Here is a 22,085-nt window from a genome sequence, read left to right as displayed (position 1 = left end):
CAATCAACAGCTTTTACATTAGACATAAATTCCAAACCTTCATAAAATACATAACACGCGACAGAACCAAAAACTTTCGATAAAGTTGTCGCTTGTTCATTTCCAAATCGCGAATATTCCAGAAGTTCACCCTAACAATTTCGAATTTGTTTTAAAACAAATCATATTGTAATTCTTAATCAAACAACGACCATTTCATTAGTTAATGCGTCGAACACAAAACGAAACGTTTTTAAATTTATCTCGCTTGAAAAACAGAGAGAACGTCGCTTTATAGATTGATTTGTTATTAAGTCTTTTAGAAACATTTGTATGTTTTTTCCTTAATGAAAGGATGTCATAATAAAAGTAATGTATAAAATCACTCTAAAAAGACAGTAAATTTAAACGATAATAAATTAATATTTAAAAAAATAGGTCAGTAATTAAAATAAACTTGTAACTAAACATAATAATAATAATTATTATTATTATTAAAACATAATTTAAATAATTGATTTTTAAACGATTATAGTTATGTTGATAAGATATTAGACAAAGCTTATCGGCTGTTTAATTAAACACTAATTTCTCTCTTTCTGTCATCATTGATTTGACATTCGTAAGAAGAAGACACAGCATTGTTTAACGAAATATCCGCAACGCAACGTTTATGAGTAAGACCGTTAAAAATACTTTAGTGTTGTAAATATTGTACGTACATATAACAATGACACGTGAAAAAAAGTCATAATAAACAAAATTACGACTGATTTGAGTGATGCGGATGATAATGAGAAGAAATCAAGTACTTCAGAAAAGATTTAAAAAAAAAAAAAAATGTTAGTTACCGTTAACATTCTCATTGTCACATTGATTTATTTAACATTTTAATATACGTTACCATAGACAGAAAAAATATCATAAAATGACTTAGCATAAAAGCCGTGCTTATCCCTTGAAGATATTTCTTCCAGCACACCTAAAATGGAAAAAATAGACGCGTGTAATAATACATAATCAATTGATTTATTCATACATAATAATCGTAGTACAGTCTTAAGATTACTTTCCATAGCATTTATTTTTCCATTTCTAGTTACACTTTTCTCGTCCTATATTTTGTATTAGATCCATTAATACCTAAAGCTTATCTCTAAATCTCGTGTGAGGTATAAACATTCCCTATTTAATACATTCATCCATTACACGTCCATACTTTGATAATCTGTTTTGTCTTGTCTTGATATTCTGTCCATCAGGTAAATTAAAAATATTAAATCCCAAGTAGATTCCGTTACTGTGTAAGTCGACCCAATTATCAAAAAGCTATATATTAAGTATAAAAGCCATATTAACTTGCAACTAAACAACGATCGCTTTTCGAAAGCTTCTATCAAAGATCAAGCACAATTGTAATGTTGTATCATCTTTAATGTAATTTATAAATTTAATCTGTTTAACAACTTCACATTAAAGTTAAGCAAGTTAATGATATTTGTAAGAGTATTAAAGATATGCTGAATGATTATTTATATTTAAACTAAGTTTTCAAAACGGTTTTGGCATAAAAATTAGGCCTTTCACAACGACGAGACCACTCTCTTAATTATAATCTTTAATTTGTCCCTAATGAAATCACTTCAAAACCATACAAACAAATCGAAGTTAAGTATAAAAATATCTAAAATCGCAAATTGAAATAAATTAAAATCTAATTAACGCTTTTCGTCTCGACCGTACCGCCGCTTCACAAAATATATACCTACACAGCGTTCACCTACATTTATTTGTGCACTCACACTGGCGCAATTTTATAGCTCACACACACAAACAACGAACGAGCTTCGCCCCACGCACACAGGCACGTTTTATTTTACTCTGAGGATAATTTTGCGATTTTTACCGCGTCGTGCATCGTCGCCATTTTTTTTCTTACTATAATATAATATAATATAATGTATTCTATTTTTAAAAATCGCCTTTAAACTTTCGTATTTGTATTATTTATTTTAAGTTCTGTAGCAAACTAAAAAAAAAAAAAACCTCAAATGAGATTTATAAAATCGAACACATTTTTATCGTTTTTAACCCATGCTACGAAATAAGTACGACACGGTACGTCTTTATACAGCCTAAAATTAATATAAAAAAAAATATATTGAAGCTATTAATTATTATAAAATGATCTTATTTTTTCTGAATTTAATTAAGAAAAAAAAAATTTTAATACAAGAATATGAAGTTCACGCGTATCAAGTTATTAATCTGAATCTAGCGGATTAAGTTGCGAAGTTCAACTTACACAATAGTATTACACCCTAATCCCTTCTCCAAAACGCGCTGCATCTTCTGCTATAAGTTTTACATGAATTGGTTTAGTATTTTATTTCAGTTACTTTACAAAACATACTTCTCTTTTATTAGTAAACACATTGGCTATTCAAATTCGAGTAGTCTTGTATTTACGAAAAGACCGAATATATGTATATATAACTTCTATGTATACGCAGTAAAATAAATAAAAGAATATCACTATTCTAACTAATATTATAAATGTAGAGTGAGTTTCATGATTTGTTTCTTTGTTAAGCTTAAACTAATTCCCAAAGAACTACCCCCCCATAGTACGCGGGCGCGGTTTAATCAAAACACACTTAATTCAAGTGAACTCTTACGGGCATTTTTGAATCGTCTTTTAACAATTATCAAATTTAAAATTAATAATAATAATAATATCCTGGGACATTTTTCACACACGGCCATCTGATCCCAAATTAAGCTTGTACAGAGCTTGTGCTATGGAAACCAGACAACTGATATACTATGTACATATACTACTTTTCTTTTGTGAATACTTACTTATATAGATAATTACACCCAGACTCAGGACAAACATACATGTTCATGCACACAAATGTCTGTCCTGGGTGGGAATCGAACCCACAACCTTCGGCGTGAAAGGCAAAGTATCTACCAACCACGCCAACCGGCTCGCCAAATTATCTCCCGGTTCGTCGTACCGACATGGCTCAGTGGTCAAAAACTCCGAGCACAGTTTCACCCCCCCCCCTCTATCGCTCTCCGAGTGACCTTGTGCCTTCTTATCAGTACAAAGTGAGCGACCGCGTGTTTATTCCATATGTTATTACAGACGACATATACTGGTGGAAGACTTTTGACATGAAAAACAGTTATTTGAGATGAGAGCATGCTATGATGCTTATATATGTCTATAAATAGAGAAAGATAAAACACTTCAGTCCTTTTTCTTCTCAATTTGTCAACCATTTCTTTGTTTGAAAGAGTAGAAAAAAAAAATGTCACAAACATTTTTGTTTATGGTCAAATTTTGATATTGCGACCTCTGAAATAGATGAAAAGTTTTCATAGATACACATGTATAGACAAAACTACGACCCACGGACAAACTTGTAGGCTTCTGGACAAAAAAAAACTAAATTATATGATTACTTATTAATTAATTTTAATCATTTAATCTTTGTAGAGGCCATTAACGCTTAGCTAAAGTAGATCAGGTACGTTAAATAAAGGAATGACGAAAATTTCAACAGCAACAGTTGATATATATATATACTAATTTATATTAATATTATAAATGCGAAAGTAACCCTGTCTGTTTGTTACGCTTTCACGGCCGAACCACTGAACCGATTTTAATGAAATTCGCTATGAAGAAAGCTTGAATCCCGAGAAAGGATATAGACATACTTTTTTATACCTTAAACCAGCTCCTCCCCGCCTAACACGCGAGCGAAGCTTGTAAACAATAATTATATATATTTTAAGTGTTCCGATATGAAGTATATATTTGCGCATCTCGCGGATAAGACACAGTCGTATACCGTGACGGCAAACGACAGGACGCTCGTTTGTGACGTCATGCCAACACATAGACAGCCACTGGGTCACTGAGACCCTCCAGAATGAAATGACGCGACGTAGGACGCGAGGAGGAGCAGCCCGGGTAGGGGGGGGGCAACCGCGAGGCCCGTACCTTGACTGGCCTAGGCCAGCCAGGAGGACCGAACTCTCTCCCTCCTCAACGCCGCTCTCTACTCCCTTGATGCGCGTATACTATTCACTTAGTTGCTATGTATCATTATATTAAAATTAAAAAAAAAAATACTTATATTATATTCATTGGTTTTCTTTAATTATAATTTCTTTTAATATTCATCATATTCTAATGTTACACATATGCTGCATTATTTTTATAATTTAATTTTAATTTATTTCTAATAGCACACTTACAACATACATATAAAGAATTGATAAAAAAAAAAAATTTATAAAACAATTATAGTATATCTTAAAGCCGAGATGGCCCAGTGGTAAGAACGCGTGAATCTTAACCGATGATCGTGGGTTCAAACCCGGGCAAGCACCACTGAATTTTCATGTGCTTAATTTGTGATTATAATTCATCTTGTGCTTTACGGTGAAGGAAAACATCGTGAGGAAACCTGCATGTGTCTAATTTCACTGAAGTTCTGCCACATGTGTATTCTACCAACCCGCATTGGAGCAGCGTGGTGGAATAAGCTCCAAACCTTCTCCTCAAAAAGAGGAGAGGAGGCCTTTAGCCCAGCAGTGGGACATTCACAGGCTGTTACGGTTATAGTATATCTTATATGCATGTCAATTACAAGTGTACATAGCACTTCTAGATTCAGTCTAATCAAATTCAAATTAAAAGTAAAAAAAAAAACAATAATTTTTAAAAATGTCAAAATAATAAAAAAAAAAAATTGTTTTAGATAAGAAAAATAGATTGAAAATTCCATTAAGTACGAATGTTTTAATTGTTATTTTCGTAATTATATAATTAATCCAAATTGTTTTGTGTTGAAAACCGAGTTCGTTATTCGGTTCGTTTTGCGTGGTGTCTTTGACATATGTACATATACTATGTAAAGCTGATCCGTCAGTTTGTCTTGTTTATATACGTATATGTAATAATAGCAGGTAACTTATATAACTATCATAGGAGACATTGAAAGAATATTTTGCGCTCGACTAGCTGTCAGAAAAATATAATAAACACTTTTTTTTACACTTAAAAACGCAATCCATTATTTATAATTATATATTTTTTTATGTACCAATCATGTTCTTCATAATATTCAACATGAAAAAAAATTGTTTTACGAAGAAAAATCTCTATAAGTGAGATTTACATGTAAATAATCTTTGTAACTTTAAGCAACAATCGCCTTTCGCTTAATTGTTACTAAGATCGAGAAACGAAGACGAACATCCGCTCCGCTTCTTGTAAATCAAACCATTCCAATAAAAAACACCACGAAGAAGGCGAAAAGGTTGCTTTTTATAAATTGGCACAGCAGTAGTTTTCACCGTCATATTATTTAAAGGTAAAAAAAATATTAACTATTAAATTATATTACGGTGGTTATAAAATATTAAGCCTGTTCTTGCATTCGTCGTCATCAGTAATCGAAAGTAGAATCGAACCAACTAACCTGTCAACAGGTGGCGGCAGCGGCGCCATCATGTGTGGGTGCGGCGGCATCGGCGGATGTGGCGGGTGAGGGTGGAACGGCGAACCCGGCGGCGCGAACCCGGGCCCCGGGAAGTGGCCCTGCTGGGGGCCCGGAGGGAACCCGCCGCCGGAGCCCGGCCTCGCCGACGGGCTGCCGAAGGGACCTGCTGCCGCGTAGGGCCCCGCGAACCCGGGTCCCGGACCGGGGGTCGAGGGCGCAGGGGAAGCGGCGAAAGCCGGGCCTGCCGGCGAGCCCGCGGGCGGCGCGAACGCCGGGAACGGTGGCTCGCTGGACTTCCAGGCGGCCGGGACGCCGCCCCCGGCCTCGTCCAGCGCGGGGACGCGCCGTTGAAGGCCCACCGACATCTGATGATTAGAAGAGATCATTGAATAAGGAACAATAATAGTTATCACCGGAGACCCGATGAAAGATTATAAACCTACGATCAAGATATTCAACAAAACGTTTCAATAATTGAATCATTAACCGCCCCTGTCTAGGAATGAGTCTTACAATTATGGCAATAGTCTCGATGCTGAGTAATTAGAAAACGTCATTTAACGCAATAAAAGCTACAAACGAAGGAGCGGCCGCTCTACCCGCCCGGCGCCAGGTAGAAACAGCTGATAACGTAACCCGTCGCAAAAAACTTAAGAGCGCATCAGCGCACCTTGCACGCGCCCGAGGGTTGCTGAACACTAAATCGTCATTCGATTCTCACTCACTAGTTTTTCGTGTTGATTAAACTCGAATCAACCACCGATACGTGATCGAGATAATCGTCGCGACTTCGCCCTTGTGACCCTCACATGTTGGTTACCATAAGTCCTTTTTTAGTTTTTGTTTGGTTGAGAAGCGTATCAAACAAACATTCATTTATAATATTGGTTAGGATTACAGGCCAGAATGTCAATTAAATCGTAAAGAAACAGTAGAAAGTCATTACACACCTTTTACCAAACTTTTTTATTATTATTGCAATCCTATCTCGGTTGTCCATAGATTGAATTTTTTTTTTGTATTAGATAAACGGACGGACAAAAAGGCCATCTGTTGGTAAATAAACCGTCCATAGACATTGACAATGTACGAAATATTAACCTTTCCGTACATCGTCAACTCCACCAACTTTGTGAGCTAAGATGTGATGTCCCTTGTATTCTGGTTTGAAGGGTGAGAGAGCTAGTGTAATTACAGGCACAAGGGACATAACATCTTAGCTCACAAACTCAGCTAATTAAGTGTAACGCATTGCACTGCACTGCACTGAATAAATAAATTAAAACTTGTTACGAACGACTTAAATAATTTGTAAAAAAAATAATATTAGATATGATGTAAGTTAATTATTTAATTTCGTCTATAATAAAATTACGCACTTTATATGATCTCATTAATTAAATCATTAATTAAAAGCTTATGTAAAAAAAAAAGCAATTATATTAATTAAGTCGTATTTTTTTCACATAAGATAATGTTAATGATAAAAAGGTGCCGAAATTCATACATAACATATATAGTTAAGATAGATATAGTTACCTCACCACTGGGTATATATATATATATATATCCAGTGGTGAAGCTCGGTTATAGATATACACACACACACATATATATATATATATATATATATATATATATATATATATATATGTGTGTGTGTGTAAATTACATAATGGAATACAATCTTTAAGTTATGCCTAATTTATTCCAAGTTCGTCATCCATTCCATTCTTTTAAGAAAGACCACCGAGCTATAACCGAGCTTCACCACTGGATATATATATATGTATACATATATATATATATATATATATATATATATATATATATATATATATATATATATATATATATATTTAATTATAGAATAGAATAGGAAGGTGGACGAGCATATGCCACCTGATGGTAAGTGGTCACCAAACGCCCTTAGACATTGACATTGTAAGAAATGTCAACCATCGCGTACATATCCAATGCGCCACCAACTTTGGGAACTAAGATTTTATGTCCCTTGTGCCTGTAATTACACTGGCTCACTCACCCTTCAAACCGGAACACAACAATATCAAGTATTGCTGTTTTGCGGTAGAATATCTGATGAGTGGGTGGTACCTACCCAGGCGAGCCTGCACAAAGCCCTACCACCAGTGAATATATATGTATATATATATATGACAATATTAAAATCTTCTTCTGGATTGCAATTGCGATTCAAATGAATGCTCCTAGCGTTCTTGCCACCATTGGACGCGGTCACGATTTGCACAGTAACTGTTTTCAATTTTTATTTGTTTATTATTAAATTGGCTTTAATGTAAATAAATCAGTTTGTGACGAAAATCCTCTAAAAATTTGTCGTTTTAACGAACTTATTGCCTATTTGATTGTACATCTAAAATCTTGAAACCATTATATAACAGCGCCAGTCTAAATAAAATTAAAAAATAATTCTCGGTGTTCGTAACTCGCCATAGCCATTTTAACTTAAAAACAGACAGTTATTTTAAAATCACGAACAGGCAGACACTACAATTTTATTTATTTGTATGGATACGAAGGAAACTGTATCTGTTATGTTTCCACAGCCACTGAACCGAACATGGTGAAATTTAGTACGAAGCAAGCTTGAAGCAAAAGATGATATATGAAATTTTGTGATAGTGGCAACTAGGAGTTCATGACTATGACGGAAAACAGCAGAATAGAACCAAATGCTTCGGAAAATAAGCTGCAAAACTTTCTCCTTCATAAAAGAGAAGATTTATTTATTTATTTATTATAATATCAATACCAACAAGAAGTATGCAGAAACAGTAACAGCCTGTAAATGTCCCACTGCTGGGCTAAGGCCTCCTCTCCATTTTTGAGAAGAAGGTTTGGAGCTTATTTCACCACGCTGCTCCAGTGCGGGTTGGTGGAATACACATGTGGCCGAATTTCGATGAAATTAGACACTTGCAGGTTTCCTCACGATGTTTTCCTTCACCGAAAAGCATGAAATGAATTATAAACAGAACAGAATTACCACTGGGCCATCTCGACTTTAGAAGTATACTAATAAATACAATTGAATCATTAAACATGATTATACAAATCAAGTGTCTCCTAAATTATAGAAGTTGCAAAATATATCAACATTTCGAGTTAACAAAAAAAAAATTTGAAAATCAAAATATTTATAACAAATAGAAAAGACATTAACAATTAAATTATTATAAAATTATCACTTGATTGGTATAAAATTAATAAAATATAAATATCTGAGAACAGATATTTATGCCCAAACTGTGGGTCACTAAGCTCTTGTAACTGGACCGTCACGGTACGAAATCTAAATCTTTGTCTGTCTATTACGCTTTCACGCCTAAAATACTGAAACGATTTCGATGAAATTGCTATGAAGCAAACTTGGCCCCCAAGAAAGAACATAGGCTGCTCTAGAATTTCTAATAAATACACTCTACGTATCCACTAGCCTTTTTTTTTTTTTATAGAATAGGAAGGCGGACGAGCATATGGGCCACCTGATGGTAGGTGGTCACCAACGCTCTTAGACATTGGCATTGTAAGAAATGTCAATCATCGCTTACATATCCAATGCGCCACCAACCTTGGGAACTAAGATTTTATGTCCCTTGTGCCTGTAATTACACTGGCTCACTCACCCTTCAAACCGGAACACAACAATATCAAGTATTGCTGTTTTGCGGTAGAATATCTGATGAGTGGGTGGTACCTACCCAGACGAGCTTGCACAAAGCCCTACCACCAGTCAATACATATATAATACATAGTCAGCCTGCACATGATGAAAATATCATAGTGACTTGAGCAATACATACGTAGAAGGCAACGAACATACATAACAATATACAGACGAGTATAGCCCTAATGTATTACTACTTTGGTGCTATTATCGTTCATTAAATTGATGTTTTAAGAACCTTTCAAATGTCATTAAAATAATAGACGCATCGAAGTAGTAAGCTTTCAATAGAACTTGCATAAATACTAAAACTTAGAAAAAACTAGTTGGTACGTACTATGGTTATGTAATGAATATTTATATATTTTTATAATAAATAGGCCACCTTACATAACAATGTTTTTAGTTTGCTGTTTGGCGGTAGAATGTGATAAGTGATTGGTACACTGACAGGCTTGCACAAAGTCATACTTCCAATTAAAAAATATTAAGCTAATGATGCAACAATATAAACAAAACGTTTCATTCAAACGTTACATTAAGAAACGTTGTACTCAAGGTCGACCTTAAAATTTTACAAAATCACGATTTTAATAGTAACATTTATTGTTTTATTATGAATTATTTAATGAAGTGCTTTCCGAGTCAGGGATTGTAAACGACACTTTTGAGGTATCCATAATGAAAACCATAGACTATTCAAGATTTCGACCAATGACATCGCGTTAATTCATGGTCAAAGTTGTTTATTTGCATTCCTGCCATTGTATTAGAATATTATTCAATATGACAGTTCAAATATGTAACGTTTTAAAAAACAAACAAAAAACAGTAGAATTTAGGTTAAAAGTGGTAACAATATTCAAAACGACATACATACATATTGTTGCTCACATCTAGACGCTTGTTGAGTTTAATTGCTGGTATTGCATACAATTATATATTTCCTGTTTTTAAACTGATTACGTTCCCACGATCTCAACGTGCCGTCTTTATTATATGTGTAATATGATATTATTTCCGTTCTCGTGGCACGTATGAATTATCTGCAATGTTAGAGAGTGACGGAGCATCGTTCAATTTAGTTCAAACGCGTGAAGTTGCGTACAGTTCTAGATATGTGAAAAGAAACAATTGTAACTCGATAATTAAAGTATTAATAATTAAATTATCGTCATATATTGCCCTCAAACCATCCATTTGGCTATCGGCTATGTGTATTTCGAAATCACACCAAAAAACATTTGACAGACTTCTATATATTTACTAATACTACCGGACCCGGCAGAACAACATTCTGCCATAAATACTTTCTTTTTCATTTGGTGGCATACCAACAGCAGCGCCACCTACCGAGTCCAATTGTGTTTTCAAACCAACGACGAACCCATTGAAATATACACACAAAATTTCATCCAAATCGGCCCAGCCGTTTAGGAGGAGTTGAGTGACAAACACAATGTTTTTTTTTTATAATGTTTAATCGACTAAACTAATATACATTAAACTTATACCAAAATATGTAGCAATATGTCCTTATCTGTAATCTGACGCGTACGCTTATGATGCTAATATTATATCGAATTGAATGTTGACTAGTTGAGGCGATATCGTAACAAACAAACAAGTAAACCGAGTCACTTTCGCATTTATAATACCACAGTAACAGCCTGTGAATGTCCCACTGCTGAGCTAAGGCCTCCTCTCCCTTTTTGAGGAGAAGGTTTGGAGCTTATTCCACCACGCTGCTCCAATTCGAGATGGTAGAATACACATGTGGCAGAATTTCAGTGAAATTAGACACATGCAGGTTTCCTCACGATGTTTTCCTTCACCGTCAATCACGACATGAATTATAATCACAAATTAAACACTTGGAAATTCAGTGGTATCAGCCCGGGTATGAACCAACGATCATCGTTTAAAATTCACGCGTTCTTATCACTGGGCTATTTCGGCTTTTTTTTATACTAATTAGGATTTAAATATTTATAGAAACGAATATTACTTCATAATCCAAAGCTTTCAGGTTACGTGTTAAAGTCTAAACTTTAAACTCGAGTTGTATTCGACGTATAAGTCTGTACTTGGTACCGGTGTACTGAAAATAATAGTAACAGCCTGTTAATGTCCCACTGCTGGGCTAAGGCCTCCCCTCCCTTTTGAGAAGAAGGTTTGGAGCTTATTCCACCACGCTGCTCCAATGCGGGTTGGTAGAATACACATGTGGCATAATTTCAATGAAATTAGGCACATGCAGGTTTCCTCACGATGTTTTCCTTCACCGTCAAGCACGAGATGAATTATAAACACAAACTGAAAATAAGCCCTAACCTAATTCAATCGGCCGCAAAGTTCACGGGCCGGCTTCGAACACGCGATCTCGGGAATTCGAGTCACAAATACCATCAATAATAAATAATTTTAGGTTCGAGGTTAAAGATTTTAGCCTGTACGTTAGTAAAATAATCGGATGCGCTCCAAAAGAAGACATTTTTTTTTTTTCGAAATACAATCTCATCAATTTGCTTATGAAAATGTATGGCAAGTATTTTTTATGATAAATAGCTTAGATAATATAATATTAAATATAAGTTGAAGATTTATTATTTAAAACAATTATAGCGTATATTGTATGTACATAGACGGAGAGGCACTCAAAACAAACTTTCGTGGTTTTGATTGTTTATATTGTTAAATAAATTAAAATTAATAAGTAAATAAATATCTATTTGCAATTTCCCAACCATTCTAGTCATTTGAATATTTTGTGTATACTTAAAATTGGCATTACATACGTCGAATATTTGAATGGGCGGCTCCTGGATGGTCTGAAAATACAATTGGACCCGCTGCTGTTGGTATGTTATCAAATCAAAAAATGTCTGCATGGCAGGACGTCTACCGGGTCCCATAATAACATTAATAAATTAATATTTAATGTTAGATATATAACATTAAATATAATCGATAATAATATATCTACTGAAATTCTAGGGGTTCTTTTCGATACATACACGTCAAAATTGCACCGACCTAAGAAATATCAGAAAATATATTAATAATTGAAATAAAAGTTATTTTTTTATATAAAACCGTTTCATATGTACTTAAAACATACACAAAAAAATACTAAGACGCAGACGCGATTTCTATTGTCGGCTAAGAAATCCGTCATTTCGTAATGTAATTTACGTGCACTAACGTTATAGCAATTTTAACTTATTACTTAAGTTATTTTTTTTTTTTGCAAGAGCATAACGTCCTTCATCTTCTACCATTAAACATTGCAAGTTATAATTTAGAATCGAGTAAATTACTCAGAAAACAATCATAATGATCTATCCGGCTACGTAGGACCAATTATACTAACTAATTGCCACTGTCACTTTGTCACAAACTTTTCCCTAGTTGTAGATTAGTTGAAACTAACAAAGATCCAGTTGAGGTTCGAAGTTGGATCGGAATGGAATCGGGAACGTATCGTAATCGTATCGTTACATATAAGTAGAATTGGCCCCTGTGCTAATACATCTTACTAAAGGGCCCATAGGTTTTCTTCATATACTTAACTCATTCAAAACGACTCACTTTCGCTGTGTTAAATTGTTTATTTGTTACGCTTTCACATATTAACTATTCAAGGTATTTTTTTAATTTTGCATACAGAAAAAGCACAGTGAATACTAAAAATCTTCCACCCGTCATACGCGAGCGGCAACTAGTAAGATAAGTCCTCCATTTACGAGTCCGCTATTTGGGAGTTGGGTGCACTCTCTATTCCCTAACTCATAATCCGATGTGACAACAATCCGACACGACCGGAAAGAGTTCAGCCGCAGGACCAACGGCTTTACGCGCTTTCCGAAGCACGGGAGTGTACACACTTCCAACTTCCAAACCTGGAATTTGAACCCAGGACTTCCAATCAACGAGGCAGTCACTAGTAAGATATAAACATCTGCAAACTGATCTAGCCCCTACTTTGCTAAATGCCAATCCTTCATTCCGCGTATTTTTTCTCGCATTCACGCGTCAATCAAACTAGCATTTCGATCGTTACTGTACCGCTCACGTACGAAATAACGTAAGTACTGATTTACTTGCCGGTTCATCTCGGTAGGAATCTACATTCCGAACCGGTGGTAGCTGTAAGATAACAGTTCAAAAGTATATAAGCACTTTGCCCTCATTGCCTGCTTGAATAAAGAATAATAATTGATTTTGATTACAAAATAGGATAATAATTTTCAACCTACATCGTAAAAAAAGGGGTGTTATAAATTTATGGTGTGTATCTGTGTTGGATCGTAGCTCTCAAGCGATTTCGATGCGGTATATTCCGTTTGAACCTAATGTGATCGAGATGGTTCAGGCATTTGAAGGTCATCAGCTCATTTCGTACTTGGGAATAGGGCTTTGTTACCCATTTTTACAAGTCGCGAGGACGTTTGTTTTCAAATACTAGATACTTACAATTAAGTTAAAGAGCCAACAAGCACGTTTCATTTTTTACTGTGTAAATAGTTTATTAATATTAACTTAAACACACACATCATAAACACATGACCCTCTTTCTTTACGCGTTGTCGAGTAATAAAAGGCGAGTATTACACAACATACGACAAACAAAAGTCTGACTCGGGATTCGAAGCGGTTAACATTCCAGAGTTCAATGACCTTGCGTCATCGGCTACTTTTTTTTTTAAATTCAAACAACTCGATTGACTAAGGATGCAGATAATTAAAATATTCCTTCCTTTCAATAATAATTACTATATCACTGATGTTTTTTTTATTTAATTAAGATATGACAAGTATAATTGTAGCATTATCTGGGCATTGTGTAAGCCCGTTTTAATAGGTACAATATTTTTTTTCATACCGACAAGTAGAAATTAGTCTAAGCTTCCGGTTTGACGAGAGAATGAGCCAGTCAAATCGTATACATTGGGTGTCTAAGGAGTGGTTAACACACATTGCAGTGTCAATATCTTTAATTGGTGGCGACCACTTGCCATTTAATAACGAATTGTATATGTATATTTTATTTAAAAAAAAAAAAAAAAAAACGTTATGTTTGAACTTCAGAAGAATAAGCATATGTAGGCTATATGGACAGTTTTGTTTTTTTTTTTTTTTTAAACTTAGGCGGACTGGCAAATAGGCCACTTAATGGTAAGTGGTCACCATCATAAGACAACCATAGACATTAGCACTGTAAAAAATATTAAACATCGCTTAAGCGCCACCGACTTTGGAAATTGAGATGTTATGTCCCTCCTGCCGATAGTTTCGAAGACTCACCGTTCACACCGGAACACACCAATACTAAGTAAGTACTGCTGTCGGTAGAATATATCATGTGTCGGCGGTACCTCCCCGGAGGGGCTTGTACAAAGCTCTGTAACCATCAAGTTATATATGTATATCTCCTAAAAGTAAAGTCATAAATGTCCTAAACTATCCGCCCGATTGACTTCAAATCTGTCACAGTTACTCCTTCCCCAACGTAGACGCTCATTAAGAACGGATTTTACGCAAAACCTATCTAAAATTAATTTCGCTTCTTATCTACCCGTGCGAAGCCGGTACGATTAGTTACCATTTTTTTCAACGCTGGAAAAACGCATTACGCGTTTCCCCCACGGTAACAGTTATGGGGGCACAGGGGGTATGTGGGGCTCACCGAGTGTGCCTCGAACATTGGAATACTCACTAAAAATCAGCGGTACCCTTTTCGTCTTAACGAGGAGCGCCACGGGATCGCTTGCGCACGCTACCGTGACACAGACGGCCCGATAAGCTAGTACCTTTTATATCTACTGACTGATTACTAATATTAATTTAAAGTACGGATTGCGAATATTAATTAAACAAATTAAAACCAATTACATGATATATATATATCAATTATAAGAAAACATTGACAAGACCATCCTATATACATATATAATAAAGTCTTAACATCCTTTCATACCAATATTATAAATGCAAAAGTGAGTTTGTTTGTAACGCTTACACGTCTTAACTACTGAACCGATTATAATGAAATTTCGCGTACACGTTGCCAGAGGTAAAAATAATAATAATAATAATATCCTGGGACATTTTTCACACACGGCCATCTGATCCCAAATTAAGCTTGTACAGAGCTTGTGCTATGGAAACCAGACAACTGATATACTACATATACTACTTTTCTTTTGTGAATACTTACTTATATAGATAATTACACCCAGACTCAGGACAAACAGACATGTTCATGCACACAAATGTCTGTCCTGGGTGGGAATCGAACCCACAACCTTCGGCGTGAAAGGCAAGTGTTCTACCAACCAGGCCAACCGGCTCGTCAAAAGAAAGACATAGGGTCCTTAGCCAGCCTCCTCCCCCCACACACACACAGGTGGGGGACAAGTATAATACAAATCAACTACGGTTTTTTAATGACGTAACGTTTTACAACCTTATAGTATAAAGCCTGTAAATATCCCACATCTGGGTTAAAATGAAGTGGGGGCTCCTCACGTTGCTATAATGCGGTTTGGTGGCTAACACGCAGGTTTCCTCACGACGTTTTCCTTAACAGCCGAGGACGAGACTGTACTCTTAACATATATCGGATGAAAAATTACCACATGTGGTACCAACTCTCGCTGACTGGACAGCGTGGTGAGATAAGCCCTGATCCTGCTTAAGAAAATTCTTTGCGTAGAATAGGATGGTCATCAGCTGTTATTTCCTTTTATTTCGTAGTTGTCAGCGAAATTGTCAGACACGTATAACAGTAGCAAAGCGCTTTAACGCGGTTGACAGCGCACCGGACAGTTATAAGCCTCCGTTATGTTTAACACTCGCGCTGAATTTATTCTCTCTACACAATATAAAATATTAAACTAATTTCACGGGACGGACAATTTTAAGAATATTGAAAGACTTGCTATCCTATTCCAACCATACACATTAAAAAGAAATGGGAATACTTTTTAAGTTTGGTCAATTTATTCTCGCACAAATCTCTCTTCACAATTTTTATAATAGGCAAATTAAAAATAAAGATATATCAAACAAACCGCTTCGTGTTCGAGATGATAAAAAAATTAACTTAATTTTATAGAATATTTATTGAAAAATATAAATGACGTATAAGAATATTACATTTTATACACGTTATATTAAAATCAACTGTACAAATATATGCCTTTGCCATTTTATAGTTTCGATTAAAAAAAAATAAAATTTTATTTAAAAAGCGATTTCGTAAGATTACAGAAAAGAACCTGAACATAATATTCAATTTTAAAAAAAGAACAGTTATATTTTTTTCGTATTTATAAGCAGGCTTAGACAAAATGTATTCGACACTAATTATTATCGAAGCGATTATTTACTTCTCCAGATTTCTACTTAGCACACGTATAAATCAATAGGAACATAACAAATCGCAATCACACGCCAAAGTGATATTTCTCTAGCATTTTGTTTGGAAATCGAGAGACATTTTAGAATCGTCGGTGATAATTGCTTAAAGTAAAATTAACAGCTTATAAAATATCCCCCTACTGAATAAAAGCTTATTCTCATGTTTAGTGCTCATTTCACCAGGCTGCTCAAATGCGAGTATGATACACACATGCTGGTTTCCTTACTATGCTTTCCTTCATTAAGCACATAAAAACTCAAAGGCGCCCGAGATAAACATACCTATGTTCTCCGGGTCATCTCGACTCCTTAAAATTTATACCTATATATAAAATCTATGCTTCTACATAGAATTCGAATTTTCTAGTTTTTCAGTATTCACATATTAACTTTAAAAAAAAATTATCTCATCTCACGGTCACTGGATTTTAAATTTTAACATATAACGGTTTTTTCGTGACTTTTCATTGTTTTTTAACAACGTCAATAAAGGTGAATTTGATGACGTCTTTGACTTTACGTTAAAAAAAAAACTCGCGATGTCTTATATATATTCATTTTCAATCTGATATGTTTTGCCTATCAATAAATAAATGTCATCGTAATTCTACATTGAATAAATAAATTGGAATTTGATAAAATTTTGGCAATAAAGCGGCTTATCTTTCTAGATAGAATAGACCGGAGGAAGTTAAATACAATTAAGAGAGATAAAATACAAAGTATAGATTTTAGATTTTAACGATTATATAATAAAAATTACAATGACCGTGTACCAGGATATCATAAACAGTGAGATATCATCAAATCCGCTTTTGAAGACACTGGTCTTGGTTTTAGAGCGAGTGTCTCCAAGGAGAACATAAGCAGTAAAGTTTGGCTGGACAACACACGTTTTATAGGAACGTGACTGTTAGCAGAATTCACTTCGTATCTCACTCGTGAAATACTGAAAACTGACTAACGGTGATACACTATTTTGATGCGTGTATCCTTTCAATGTTATAATTATTACTGACGGTTTAGTTAAACAACGATGACTCCCTTTCTGACATTATTGTTTCGACATTCGAAAGAAGAAGACAGCATTGTTTAACCTTATCACACGTTAAAACTTTATAACGCCGTTAATTATGACAAAAATTAAAAACTTATTTCGTTCGTTTAAACATTGTCCAAGTAAAATTGATATAATTAGGCAAAAAAAAAAACTAAGCGTAAATTTTAATTTCAAAAACGTGTAAAATATCTTTGTATTAGAATGAGAGAAAAATGTGCGTTGATTTTTTTCATTAATTCCTTTTTCCGACTGTACACTTCAGGCTAGTGAGTTTTATACAAGACAACCTGTCTCGTATAAAACTCACTATGTCTGGTGACTTTGTCGTGGTGGCCCAATCCGAGTTCAAACATGACTGAATTTTCACGTGCTTAATTTGTGTTCTCAGGGTGCGGGCCAGCTCCAACAAAATTCTAAACATGATTGCTAACAGACTAGACTGTATATTTATAAACCGCCGTTGTTATGTTTCAGCTAGATCAGTAAATTGTATAAATAGTAGTGTTTATTTTTTTTTGTAATTTTGTATGAGTCTAGTTACTTGATTAAATAAATAATAATTATTATTATTATAATTCATCTCGTCTCTCGAAGAAGATCGTGAGGAAACCTGCGTGCAAAATCAACCACGTGTATCCAATCCGCATTTGAGCAGCGCGCTGGAGTAAGCTCCAAAGCTTCTCAAAAAGCCCCTTCTTTTACCTCAGCCCAGCAGACAATTGCAGGATGTTATTTTAATACTTTTTTTTAAGTTAACTAGCTCGGCTACCAACGGTTTCTAATAATACGTCATACATAAATATACAATTAAATATGCTTATTACATGTATATTTTCTTATTGTTACAAAAAAAGTAACTACTGAGTTTCGTACCGGATCTTCTTAGTAGAATCTACATCCCGAACCGAATCTTGTAAAGTGAGTTATGAATGATTAAGGATTGCTTGTTAGAGTCTACATGAATTATGTATGTTTTTATTTTGTTTTTACAAATTAAATATATAAATATGATACTTCTGTGCGTCTGTATGTCGTTGAACTCCTGGCCTACGGCTGGCCCGATTTTGATAACTTTTTCCTGTGTGTGTTTGAATCCCTGTATGATTTAGACTGGACCCGATAGACGACCCTGCGATCGGGTACCAAGATTCATCTTTATCGTAAGAATTCGGGCCAATTATCTAGTAATTCTTTTACTAGAAATTTCAAAGTCGCCTTTAAGTGCAGCGTTTTATGTAACATTTTTGACACAAGTAAGAAAAAATAAGAAAGATCTAGTAGAATACGTTCCGTTCAACGTGATTTAGAATCAATCACTCGCATTTATAATATGACATTAAGAAGTAAAGTAAAGAAATGTTTACGTTCTGTGTGTAAACGAATATTCATACATACATGCACTTAATAAATATTAGTAACAGATTTGTCTATTCACAATTTAGATTGATTAACCGACTTAAGAAAGGGAGTGTCTATCTATCTTTCTATCCTTTACTTTTATGGTATGGGTGGCAGGCGGACGGGCAAATAGGCCACATGGGTTAAATGGTCACCACTGATCTACATTGGCGATGTAAGAAATATTAATCATTCCTTACATCGCCAATGCGCTCACTTACCCTTCGAACTGGAAAGCAACAATCCTATGTACTGTTTCGCGGTAGAATATCTGATGAGTGGGTGGTACCTACCCAGACAGGCTTGCACAAAGCCCTACCACCGAGTAAATATTCACCTGTATGTTTGCTTAGAAACTAGTTAACGTTAATTAACATTCTTTCAATATCTATCTATTAGCCACGTTGGTCCTATATAATTTGAAAATTAAAAAGAATAAAATATGAAAATTGTATCGGCTTTCTAGTCCAGTTGCTAGTTTATATGGTTGTAAATCCTTGGCTTCGAGATTCGGTTAGCGCCAATATAAGATCTTGTTCAGATCCCCTAGCATTGGAACGTGGTAATATATCATTATGTATCATTATTATTGACTAACTCATTGGTCTAGGGGCTAGATAAGGCAGATCCCGAGGTCCTGGGTTCAAAAAAAGTAATTGGATTTTTCTGTCATCGAATCTCAGTAGAAGCCCGGAGCCTGGAAGTTAAAAGTGTGTAGACTCCCGCGCCTCGGAAAGCACGAAAAGCCATTGATACTGCGAACGAACTCTTTTCGGTCGTGTCGGGTAGCCGTCCCATTGGAGTATGAGAGAGAATAGAGTGCACCTGTGTTTGCGCTCATAGTTGTGCACTATAATATCTCCTGGACACTTAAACGCCCTGGTCGTAATCTGTCAGGACATATTATCACCATTTATATGAAATTAACTTATTCAGAAACCTTGTTCGCGTACCATTGGTTATTCATATTCTAACCCCTAGGGATTGACAACAACAGCCAAAACTCCCACTGCTGTTTAGATGGACTTACTTAAGAATAAGTTCTAAGGTAAGCTTATTATTTCCTTACACACATGCAGGTTACATCACGATGTTTTCCTTGGCCGCGCACGGAATTAAGTACGTGAAAACTTAATGTTTTGAATTCTATATATCTATCCACTGAGCCATTGGGGTTGACTTGAAGGAAACATCTACGATGCTAGTTGTACTCAATATCTAACTTATATGATGGGAACATATATATTACTATCTTTTTTAAGCACATATATAAGAATGAGATAGCATTAGAATCTAATGCAAATGAATTTAAAAAAAAGTTTTGCATAGCTATCGCATACAAGGGAATTGCCAGCTATTTCTTAAAACGCAAACTTTCTATATATTAAATATCATCATAATCGGTTCAACGGTTTCGTGAAAACGTAAAAGAAGTAGATGCTTTAATATCAATAATTTATTTAGTACGAATAATTCATAACTATAAATATAAATTCAAATCCAATAATACTACGTATAAACTTCTTACTAATATTATTATTTCTATACGAGTCGTGAATAAAAAAAAAACTATTAAAAGACCACTAACTATTTCATACGTACATCGGTCGGTGGGTATGCCTTAAAACAGGTTTAAGTTAGCTAAACTTATATATGACTTTTTTTGTGATTACCTGGCCGTATTCGAATGGATTGCTCAACATGACACATTTTATTATTAAATACAACCTCTTTTGTAGTTTAGAAGTTGTCAATGCGTTCAAACTTTAAAAAAAAAGTTTGTTGTGAAACAAAAACAATGCACTAACACTACGAGCTACCAGGCACCCATAACCTACAAGAGATCGATTCGTAAACATTCCCTCCAAAAAAACGCGACGCATAAAAAAGGGGTTAGAGACCTGCTCGGATAGAAAAAAAAGCATTGAGAATACGAGGGATAGACCTCCGTACCTCCGTGGTTCGATCAGCGGCCGCCCCACACGTATAAAACCTCCGGGCAGGGCGGGACACCCCGCATATCTGCTATAACAAATAACACCGAGCGCTCGCTCTGCACTTACAATGTTCCGGTTGCCTTTCTTCCTCATACGAACATTGCACGCCGTTTATACATTTAACTATTTTAAACTACACTACACTGACACTACAATCCTCACGCTCACTGACATCGAGATTTCGAGTTTCTTTTTTTTTTTGGAAGCGTTGTCGCGTGCCGCGTCGCCGGCCGGCGGGAAGGAAAACTCACGGACGCAGGTAGCAGCCGCCGTAGCGGGTCCGAGGGTTTGTTTTTTGAATGTTTTACATTATTTCACTGATTACTTGTGGGGAATATAGCGTTCGTCTCATGACAGTCGCGTAGCGTCGCGCATTGTACGGATCGCGATAGGTACGCGCGGCACGTCTCGCTCGATCGTACTGGCTGAGCGTCGGGCGGGGCGATGCGCTGCGGGGGGGGTTATCTGCTTTACCGACCTCGCAATACAAACAACTTTATCGACGCAACGGACAAGTGGCATGGTAAATTTCATCTGAATTTAAATTTTAGCGCTACTACTGTCTGTATGATGTTTGAGAAAGATTAAAATATAATTCTCTAATATAACACAACTTATTTTTGTAAGTTATAATTAAAAGCTTTTTTCCCACATAATATCAGTTTTGTTTTAGTAAGGTACAACATAGCGCCACCTTCTGATATTTATATTTTTTATTTTTAAAAAACAGAGGGCGCTAGCTTCGATTTGTTTTGAATCGATATATAAATTCAACAACTGGTTTTATTTAATTTAAGGTTAACTTTTAGTTGTTCTATGACACATATATAACAAAGCTATACAAGAGTATTAATAGTCATGTACATTCGACATATACACTTTACACAATAAGTATTATTTTTAACAGAGTTAAAAAAAGGAGGATAGAATTCTTATTAGATTGATTTAAACTTGTTATCTTTGGCTTCTTTACTAATGAAATATCACAAACT

General features: G+C 35.2%; 1 protein-coding gene across 2 annotated transcripts in view; it reads right to left on the bottom strand.

The window, feature by feature from the left end:
* The window catches only part of LOC126779541 (LIM domain-binding protein 2), a 64,422-nt gene extending 42,916 nt beyond the window's left edge, over positions 1-21,506 (bottom strand). The window contains exons 1-2 of one of the 2 annotated variants that reach the window (XM_050503626.1): positions 21,160-21,506; positions 5,484-5,869 (exon numbers count right to left, since the gene is read on the bottom strand). In XM_050503626.1, coding sequence (XP_050359583.1) covers positions 5,484-5,869; positions 21,160-21,186 — 413 coding nt within the window. In that variant the 5' untranslated portion in view covers positions 21,187-21,506. The other variant, XM_050503627.1, reaches the window with a different exon arrangement.
* Between the last annotated feature and the right edge of the window lie 579 nt (positions 21,507-22,085).

This window comes from Nymphalis io, chromosome 29 (assembly GCF_905147045.1).
Source record: "Nymphalis io chromosome 29, ilAglIoxx1.1, whole genome shotgun sequence".
Lineage (NCBI taxonomy): Eukaryota > Metazoa > Arthropoda > Insecta > Lepidoptera > Nymphalidae > Nymphalis > Nymphalis io.
The sequence above is the reverse complement of the archived record's forward strand: the minus strand, read 5'-3'. Positions and strand labels throughout refer to the sequence as shown.